The 10797-nt window shown below is 40.8% G+C and overlaps 1 protein-coding gene across 4 annotated transcripts in view; it reads left to right on the forward strand.

Annotated features, from left to right (window-relative positions):
* Window positions 1-3159: 3159 nt before the first annotated feature.
* Window positions 3160-10797, forward strand: part of abi3bpa (ABI family member 3 binding protein a) — a 27538-nt gene continuing 19900 nt past the window's right edge. For 2 of the 4 annotated variants that reach the window (XM_088315411.1, XM_088315412.1), the window contains exon 1: window positions 3161-3492. In XM_088315411.1, the coding sequence (XP_088171537.1) occupies window positions 3387-3492 (106 nt within the window). In that variant the 5' untranslated portion in view covers window positions 3161-3386. Of the gene's footprint in view, window positions 3493-10797 lie in introns of all 4 variants that reach the window. The other 2 variants (XM_088315413.1, XM_088315414.1) reach the window with 2 other exon arrangements.

Genomic DNA, 10797 nt, shown 5'->3' on the forward strand with positions numbered 1-10797 from the left:
AAAAAAAAAAAAAAAAAAAGAACCACGTGGAACAATTGTCAAGACAAGTTTACAATGCGAGATGCAAAGGGAAGCAAACGTGGCTGTTCTCGTACGGCCGCTTATGACAAGTTTGACTTTTAACACAAAAATCGACTTGCAAATTGGCATGTAGTGCAAAACGTGAGTAGCTCAACAACATTGCTGTTTTGACATCCGTCTCGCAGTCCTTCTAACACATACTTCCATTTTGGATCGCAGAACCCCCTGATGAAAAGCAAACACGCTCAAAACAAGAACTGATTGTCCGTATGTTGTTTCAATGCTGATAATTTGGGATAATGGACGAAATGTGGATCGCAGTCATGGCTTATTTTCACAGAAACACAAAATAGGGTGGACTGGGTTCGCAATTAAACAAATTAGTTTCCATTTCCATGTAAAATATAAACACAACACTTTGAGGACACGGATTATTTTTCTTGAAACATGACATTTTACTGGGTGAGACATTGTGAGGAAATGAGAAGACGGAGCAGATTTACATCTTGTAAGTATGCTTTTGATTGGTTTTAAGATTCTTTTGCTCAGAATTCCAGACAATGTTAGTTTTCTTTTGTTTCTGGGAAAAAAAACTGTCTGAGCAAAAGAAAAGTTAATCTGTCATGAAAGCAAACAAGATGGACACCATCACACGAGTGAGGACATTATTATCAGATTACTTTTTGATTCATTAATGAGTTACAAAAAAACAAACCTAATTAAATCACATTTTTCCAAGAGCTTTTTTCTCAATGCCGTAATTCCTCTATTTTAGGCTCATCTCAAAATTTCAACCAAAAGCCAAATATTCCTTTCTTTTTTGAGTATCGTTTCTTTCAGTTGAAGACACGTTTAAAGAAAAGCGTCATATCATTTCTATTTTGTTTGTTCAACATTAGCATTCAAAGTCCCCCAAGTACAGAACCCCCCCCTCTTGATTTGTTTTCCACAGGTTGAACGCATGCAACCGACACCTGCCAACAAACATCCGCTTAAACGCTGGAAAACATCAAATGTACCCGTGGCTGCAAAAACATTTACGTTTGTGGCGCTAAAGCTGTCCAAGAACTGTCGTTTTGCTTTCTATCGCTTCCAAGAAAATGCTAGAATATCATCTTTAAAAAAAATAAACAATGTCAATGCTTGTCCACTGTAGTTCAAGGTTGGAACAGTCATAGATCTAAAAAAAAAAAAAAACGGGTTTGTTATATAACGTGATGTCATGAACTGCCTCTCAATCGACAGGTCCAGTCAGCAAGCGGGCCAGGTCAGGTTGATTACTCCCTGCGCTCGTCCATCATTGAAGCAGACCGTTATTATTATTGTTGTCATTATTCTATTTAATGGGCTCTCTGGTTGTGATGAAAGGCGCGCTTCCATTGCAAAGTCCTGCTTCCTCGGGGGACACGCCCCCGCTGGCGCACGCCTTGCGTTTCCTGTCTCGTGCAATGACATGTGGGATAATCAACTACTTTGGGAGGGCGGGGACGCTGCACTACGCGTACACGCACGTGCTTACCGACCATGTGTGCGCCATGCACACACACTTACTACACACATCGTGTCCTTGAGGCCCACCAAAAAAGTCTTGGCCGGCCACCATTAAAAAGGGGAAGGAACGTGCACATGAAAACTTTCGAGAAACACATGTTTAAGAAAAAAAAAAAAAAGAAGTAAACTGAGTCGCTGTAAACAATGATATATTGTACGGTTCGTACTTGAAAGAAAGATCAAGATGTAATGCTGACACAAAGCACGTTTGTGCTACATTTGACCTTGGTGCGTCTCCATGGCATCGCCGGAGAATATATTTATAGACTGCATGATGAGAGACAATGTTTCCATGGAATATAATGGTAGCCCTTAACGATTCTGGACTCCCAAAAGCTGACTCAGTGTGTGTGTGTGTGTGTGCGCGTGTGTGTGTGTGTTTATTTGGTAACGTGGGCAGCCAAACCAGGAAGCCGAAGCACGATCAGACTCTTTTTAAGGGGATCACAAGGATGCTTCCAAATTGGTTTGGCAGCTGCGCGGGTGCACGCACATGCACGTTGGTGTCTTGATTGGTTGGTTAAGAGGTTCTGCGCGGCGTTTGCACGGCCTAAGAGTCACCCGACGTGTTTGTCCGAACAGTTTGTCATGACACTCGGAGAAAAAGGTGGAGTCGAGATCCAAATATTCTTTTCAGTAATATGTTCTACGCACCCCTGCTAGTCTAAACACAACATTGTGATTATTATTATATTGCGTTTGTGGAGTATGAATTCAGCAGCAAAATCCACCCATTTTTTATCCATCTGTGGGGGCGGCCATTTTGCCTCTTGGTCGTGACTAAAAATAACATCACTGTTGCTCAGGGCTCGGGTAACGACCAATCCTCTGGTTTCTGAGTTCGGTCATGTGACATTCACAAGCTGAGCCGTCATTCGTCACTCGATGAGCCCTGAGCAGCTGTGAGGTCAACAGCAAGTGGCAATATGGCCGCCCCGTGCGAATAAACAACAATAGGGTAGAGTTGCGGCTAAATTCATATTCCACAAATGAAATATTAATCAGAATATTGCGTTTCGATTAGTTGGGCTGCATAGAACATATTGTTGTAAAGAATTATTTTCGGCTGTTGTGTGATGCTTTATCTTGAAGTCCTTGGAGAAGGATACAATATGAAGTACATGGCGCCTCGAGCTGATGAAGGTCCAGACATATGAGGTTTCTAATGGCACAGCGGAGTAAGAAAAAGTCGACATGCGGCAGAAGAAGGTTACTTAAGATGACCTAAAACAAGAATTTTTTAGTTTCAGATGTCACGTTTTGTGCATACATCCAGATTATCAATACGTCAAGCATATGAATACCATCTTAGATGCGCTTGTCATTAACCTGTGGTGAATGTGACCGTTGCTGTGCATCCAAACATTCCCAGAGAGAAGCTCAAGGGAAGAAGAATGAAAACAATGACTTGTGTCAGAGAACCTCTGCTGCAGATGGAAAGCAGAATTGGTGTGGACTCACCAGACGAAGCAGGGAGGGAAAGTAAAAAAAAACACACACACACACAGAGAAGAGAAAAGAAGGGCGGGAGGTTTGGCGACAATTCCTTTTCGAGCGTAAGCCAGTGCGTCTGTCTCCGTGTGACCCCTCCCCTCCATCAGGGAGGTATAGAAGGTGCAGCAGCATCCCAACCTGCAGTCAAGTGTGCTGCACAAGTCCTGCACAGCTCAGAGAAGTCGCCCAGCCTTTTTCCAGAGACCATCCAAGCAAGAAACCTGTTACCTGTACCTGCTCCCACACGTGACTTGAGAACCTCATCCAAACCTCCAGACACCAGCGCGGGTCCGCTCGTCTCAAGATTCCACACCACCGACATGACAAGGATGCAGCAGCGCTCGCCCGGCTTTCTGGTCCTCTTCCTGGTGGTCCTCATCGCTGGGATAGTTTTGTCTGGTCCCTCGGCGCCACGCAGGAGTAGAGGTAGGACATGCCCATGTTTTGCGTCTGATGATGATGAACCGGGAACCTGCTTCGAGTGTATGTCCCGCCTCTCTCCAAAAGTCATCCGGGTTCGGCTTCAAATTGTCTGTGACACCTGAAAATCACTTGAGGGGTCTCTGATTAAAGCTTTGGTCATCATCTCTTGGTTTGCGCCTCATGTGGTACAAGCCTGGTGTTCCGGAGTTTCAGATTATTAAATGTGTTTCTGCCCTGGGAAAGATTCTGTTGTCCAAAAAAATCGTAATGTTTTACCATTTATAAACCTCTCTCCTGTAAATTCTTCTGATTTGCTCCTGCCAAACGTCAAAAGAGCATCATCCCTGCAGAAGTGCGTCTCACCTGTCAGACTTCTTTTTTTACGAGACACGTTTTCCTAAAACAATGAGCACAGCTGGTCACCGTCACGGGTTTTACTTGGCGGCGCCCTCGGGTTAGCGAGTTCAAAGGTTAATCTCGCAAGGCAAGCTCACAAGATGAAGTTCCTGCAAGTTTCACAACAGGAGGCGTCGACTTTCTGTGGTGGCGCGTAAAATCAGAGTTGCACGGGATTCACTCTAATAAAAGCACTTGCGGACACAACAGCTGTGCGGTCAAATATGGTGCTGAAGCATAAGGACCACACACTGAAATGTCTTCTGTAGTTTTAACAGCACACACGGGAGATTATCACGACGGTGTTTTATGGCACACAAATGTTACATACATTTTACCTCCCTTTTGGGAGTTTGAACAAAACTTGAGCTTGAGCTCCTTGCAGGAGTTTATTTTTTCTCCGTCTTTGCAGCAGGAAAAAAGAAAGAAGCCGTAACATAGTCTTGGGAGATTAGATAATTGAGTCGCAGATTGGCAATCATGGTAAACAGAATATTTTCCTGTCTCACGTTGCACAAACAAACTCCAGATCTGTTTTTCTCCGCCACGTACTGGGCCGCCGCAGTCGTGCTGTATTTGTGTGTTCAAGCCCCTTTGAAGACTTTGATGGTTGTAAAAATGATGTGAGGTGAGCAGCCAGCAGCCCAGCTCGGCTCGGGTAATGCTTGCTGGCAGAAGTTGGCCTGCTCACAAGTCACGGTGTGCAGCTTGGTGCTTGTTTTTCTAGTTCTTCTCTGTGGGGAAAGGCAGTTTTTTTGTGTGTGTTTCTTGGCTCAAGCTCCTGATTTGAGAGTCAAACACATTATGCAGTGAAGTGTTTGTTTTTTTTTTAAAGCAATGATTTGAAGATATGAAGGGCTTATGCTGAGCTCAGTCAATAAATATGTACCGTGAACGACTCATTTGTTGAATATGAGGGAGTTGTGCTTCGAGAGAGACGGGGAACTCTGATGTCAGAATGGTCAGGTAGTGCCTCGAACGAATGTTGGTTGACCTGATGGGGGCGTCTTATGTTACGAAAGCCTTTGCCAAACTTTTAAGCAATGCACCTCTTTTTAGGCAAGACGTCATGTTTCATCCTGCATATGTATTCAAAACGTGACCGAAAAATAAATACTCACGATCCACAAATTGATGTTTCTTTTCAAATGTATACTTTGAGTATATATCAAATTTATTGATTAATTGCTACAGTTAATATCTTTTTATTAACCTGACTGCCATAATATTTTTTAATTTTTATTAATTAATTAATTAATTTAATTTAATTTCACCCCCCACACATTTTGGAACACGCCGATTTCCCAAGCTTCCTTGGTAATACATCTCTTTAAACCTCTTAGAAGTGTTGGCTCACCCACTCTCCAATTTATTCAGACGTGAAAACGCTTAAACTTGGAATCACACACGCCCACTTGAGGGTGCACCGCAGTTTGGGAATCCCTGGTTAAAGACAGCCTTTCTCAAGTTTTTAAGGCGCACATTCACTTCAAAATTCAGAGAGCGTCTGTGCACCCCCCCTTCCCCATTGCCAGCTAGTTTTTGCATCTCCCACAAGCTTGGTGCGCACATAGTTAGGCTACATTGATTAAAATTGAGCATTTTCAGTTTAATATGAAAGTGACTGGAGGATATGGAAAAATGACACCAGAAAAAAAGTCTTGTCATTGCCTTAAGATGTATTGCTGTGCTCACTACTTGCTTTGAAACACAACTTTATAAGCCACACACCCACATACCTGATGGATCTGGCACAACCTCTCTCCTAATTACCATATCTGATGGCAATTTCATGCACACCTGTCAGGGCCCAACACAAATTGGAAATCCCAGGTTAACAACAAGATCTTCCCAAAATTATAAAACTATGCACCCCCTATAAACTCTTGGTGGTGTTGACGCACCCATGTACCCTACGAGGGTAAATGAGAAATTTGGGAAAATAAGGTGAAAACAATATAAATGTGTAATTATCATTCCTGAACACCATTGCATGTTTAATTCAAGGTAACCCACATTTTAGAATACCCTCTTTTAAAAAAAATATATGCATCAGATAATGGATGGATGTTGTGGGAGGGGGGGAAAAAACTATCAAATAAATTAATTAATTAATAAATAAAAATAATAATGGTCGCTGCGCACCATGATTTTCACCTTTAGCAGTCTGGAACATATCCCTCATAATGAGCAGTAGTTCACTGTATGGTCTAGGGGTCTTCAATCCTGTTCCTTGAGGGTTGCTTCGTCTTTCCCTCCTGCTGCAACACACCTGATTCAAATGATCAGGATAGGTATCCATGCTCTACTGACCTTGCTGATTATCCTGATCATTTGAATCAGGTGTGTTGATGCAGGGAGAGATGGAAAACAGGTAGGACAGCAGCACTTGAAGAACAGGATTGAAGTCCCCTGGTATCCTATAAATCCCAAGGAACATAAAAACTGAAACCAAATAAAACAGTATCCGAGAACACAATGTATGACTTCACTCTGTTCGCGATCACAACAAAGAAATTATTTACGACTGACCCACATTTAGACGATAAATGGCTTGGAGAGAGCATTGAGGCAGCTAGAACAAAACCGCAGATCAAGCGCGGTTAAATGATGGCGATGGAAATATGAAGACAGAAAAGAGAGGAAAGGGTTACCGGATGAACTTGGAATCCCAAGGTGTCAAGATGATGGAAATATGGCCACTTCCACATATAGGACAAGAGGGATGGGGCAGCGCCACAAGGGGGAGAGAAAGCAGCTGTGGCTCTGTTAAAAATATACCCAAAGCCATTTGTAGTGTGAAAGGAGCACAGAGGCCGCCAAGAGAAATTTGCGGAGCGCGATCCCTGGCATGACTATCTCCCGCTGGATCAAGGATTGTTCCATAATAGACTCCCACGGATTTATAGCCGATATTCCCTCAGTCCCGTTTTAACTAATATAGGTCACTGGAGCTGTCATTGCCTCGTCGCTATCTAAATTATTTTCAACTGTCTGTGCTGCGGCTGGCACAAGGCTCGGCAGGTTTTTCACACTCCATTGCCCAAAATGGAGTAGGTCATAAAACATCTGTTTCGGCTCTTCTATCTACCTCCCATCTTCGAGGACTCTAGCTTGACATCACCTCGTGTGTGTGGCAAAAAGTGGATGGGGGAGGGGTTTGGGGGATTTTACCAACTTCACTCAGTTTAATTGATTTAAACGATCACGCATGTGAGGGGATTTATTTTTTTGTTGGGCAGCATACTACACGGGTATAAAGTTTATACACCCTCATTTAGTTTGGAGGATGATAGCAGATGTCCTGTGTGACCCACTAAAACAACTACACCGACTCCAACAAAGACACTTTTTGTGCTACATTTCTCCATGTCACGATAAAAATCAGTGGGGAAGAATTTATACAGCAACAAGTGATGCAAATACACCGATGCTAATTGGTGGTTTGGTAATATAAAGAGAGTAAATCCACACAGGAAAGTTCAAGAAATGCAATAGTATCTCAAAGCATAACCACAATTCTTTGAGATTGATTAGTTCTGAATTAACCGAGTTCAAACTATTTTCATCATTAAACATTCATTAACTGTCTATTTTGTTTCATATATGAAAAAAATAGTACACTGTACAACTGGGATGAATATTTCTCAGCAAGAATTCAATCCACAAATCTTCTGTAGAAGTTGGCAACATGACAAACAAGGCATCTAAGCTTTATTTAATTAGGGTGCATGCACGCATGCGTCTAACTTTAGAAGCGGTATCAAGTACTGCACTTATTGTAATTTAAAGTCTGAGGACTGTTGAACTGTATCCTGTGTTATCAAAATGTTTTAAAAATTAGAATTTTTTACAATGGAACACTTACCATGGTGTTTTTCCCCATCTTGCGCTCAAGTAAAATACCAATTTCTTTAACAATTACAACTAATACTAAAACTAAGCTAAAACTGTTTTTGGAAGAGTAAAAAGTAAGAAAGCCACCCTGAAAATGGAGTAAAAGTAACTAAATGAATAAAGTAAAACACAAAACGAAATGAAAAATAACTTCAAAACTATAATAATAACCCTGCACGACAAACAGCAGCAAGCTAGCAGGCGGCTAGCGTGAAAAGCTACAAGAGCATTCCGCATCTTTACATAGACCTTCTTAAACATCCATCCAACCATTCACCGATTATGCTTGTTTATTGTATTACTTTGATGATAAATAAGTAGCAGTAAAGTAACAACAAAAAGTGAACAAACAACTTCAACAACAATGAAGAAAACAGACAAAAAAAATTAATAAGTAAGAAACAGTAGAAATTCCAGCAGAAACTTATTTGGTCTTTCTTCCTTTCCAACCAACAATCATTGTTTTGAACAAAATTTTGGTAAAAACTCCTCAAATCGTGCAATTATGGTGCATCGAGGCTTCAAGGTATCACGGCAATCTGTGGTCAAAGCTGACGTAAGTGTGTGTTTTCTTCACCATTATTATGCGACTCCCTTTCCCAGAGGATTACGCATCACCAGGCGATAACGTCCTCTTCGGAGCCAAGCTCCAGTCTCCAATTTGAGGGTGTTGCTGTTTTTTCAAGCCAACAGAATGACCTCCTCTGCTTACTCACCAAAACACAAGATGGAGAGGACAATTATTCAATGTTTATCAGATTGGGGGCCTTTATTTATTGGGTAATGCCACATGCTGATTGGTGACTTCATTGCATTTCGATGTTTGCAAGTGCAGCCAGTGGGAATTAGCCGGTTGAACATTTGGAGCGAGACTGCCAGAGTCATAATATTGTAACCAAAGGGACTCATCTTAATTAGCATCATACAACACAAACCATGTTTGTTTTTGTTAGAATGAGTACGCTAAGTGATCATCTGGGATAGTCTGGAGAGAATTTGATGTGGCCAGAAAAATAAAAGTAGGTCAGCAAGCGCTTTTGTTGCTATTAAAAATGCAAGCTCGATGTCGATGGTCCTTAATGAAGATATTGAAAAAAATGGAAGGAAAATAGTTTCAATATTCTGGGAATGAAGACGCGATTGCACGACCAATTGGTTGTTGTCCATATAACATATAAGCACTGACTTTTCAGAGTGTAAATTTTGTAAATTTACGAACAAAGGCAACATTTTTTCACGCACTGGATCGTGACTGTAATCTGGAAATGTTACAATTTTTTGAAAAAGTGCTGCTTTCACCTCATAATACGTTTTTTCAATGTTTTTATTTTTTTAAATTTGTAACTTTTTCATTGTGATTTCTTCCTCTGCCCATCAACACCGAATTCATTTGAAACTGCCAATTTTTTCCTCAGTATATCACAACATAATGCATGCAAAATTATGACTTCATTACCAGTTTATTTTTTCAAAACATTTTTTTTCCACATTAAACATTACATGTTTCTCCCTGCATCGTTACGACTTGCTTCATATCACATCACGTTTATGATTATTTTTTATTTATTTCTTAAAATTACAGTTCATAATCGCAATATCATGCTTTTATACTCGCATCACTTTTTTCTCTTCAAATTAGACTTTTTTTTAATGATATTTGATCTTGTTTTCAGATTATTTCATGACATTTACCCTATAGTATTAATATTATTTTCATTTTACTCTCATAGGTACACCCGTTTGTGTGTGTGTGTACATATATATATATATATATATATATATATATATATATATATATATATATATATACACAAACATCGTAAAAACATGTATTTATTTTCAGTCCAAACATGTTTTCGGAGCTGCAAATGTTCCACTAAGACAAATAAAATTTTAATAGACTGACTTACTACTTAGGCAGTCAACCATGTACATTAAAGCAAACAACAATAGGATTTGTTGAAATTCTGGCCTATAAAACTGTTTAGTCTGAAAGATTGGCAGGGAACATTGTGTGGAAAACAGTAAAATGATTTCCCAAAGCAATTTGGTCTCCAGCCAGTAGGGGGTTCAGAGAGCCACAAGGGTCGAGGCAAACAGCAACAATGTGAGGACTGGAGCCGAGTGATGGATTGGCGATCAGGCCTGTGGTTTAGTAAGATCATCAAGATCTAATCACTGTGCTGAGGAAATATTGATAAGACTAAACAGTTTTAATGTGATTTCCAGGCCAAATGGTAAAAGTGTGGAAGGGTCGGGGGTCCGAGCCAGTCTTTGCCTGTATTTGAATATATAAAAAAAAACAAAAAAAAAAACACGTGGCCAGAAGTTTCCTGATGTTTCCTACTCACTGAGCCAATCTCACATGTGCTTTTTTGGAGATTATTGGTGGGAGAAGCAAAAATAAATGCTTTTGATTGAGGTTTTCATCGGGAACACATAGCTGGAAACGCTAACGGGGTATTTTTCAAATCCAGGGCTTCCCCCTTTGCGAGTGTCTGCGTTGGGGTCTGGCAGCTGCTAGCCTTATTCGGCATGCAAAGTTCCACTATTTCATTTGGTGCTGAGATTGAAGCCAAGGACATGTGCTTTGGAAAGTTTATTGTTTATAGTCTTAACTACAAAGGATGGAGGTTAAAGCCCTTACAGGCGCATCTGTCACTCCAATCCCCTTTTTAAAACCATGAAAATCCACTAATTACTCTCTTGTCAATGTGGATCTGAAGAAGAAGAGGGAAAAGCGAACCAACAATCCCACAAAAACGCACTTAATTTGGTCAACTTGCCAGTCATTCTTTTGTCACGTCTGATAATTTCTAAGAGAAGTGTGCCCAGTGTTCTGTTTACCGTTCTACATGTTTATGCGCCAAGTGTCAGTCATCAATCACCGTTCTGACCCAGATTCACTCATCCGTGCATCATTACTTCCAATCATTAATGTCTGCGATAAATTAGCTAATTTCTGACCCTGAGTCAAATCATTTGAGTCTACAACATTCACAATGATAGCTTTGG

This window comes from Idiotropiscis lumnitzeri, chromosome 14 (assembly GCF_059441095.1).
Source record: "Idiotropiscis lumnitzeri isolate Australia: NSW breed Sydney's pygmy pipehorse chromosome 14, RoL_Ilum_1.0, whole genome shotgun sequence".
NCBI classification, from domain to species: Eukaryota; Metazoa; Chordata; class Actinopteri; order Syngnathiformes; family Syngnathidae; genus Idiotropiscis; species Idiotropiscis lumnitzeri.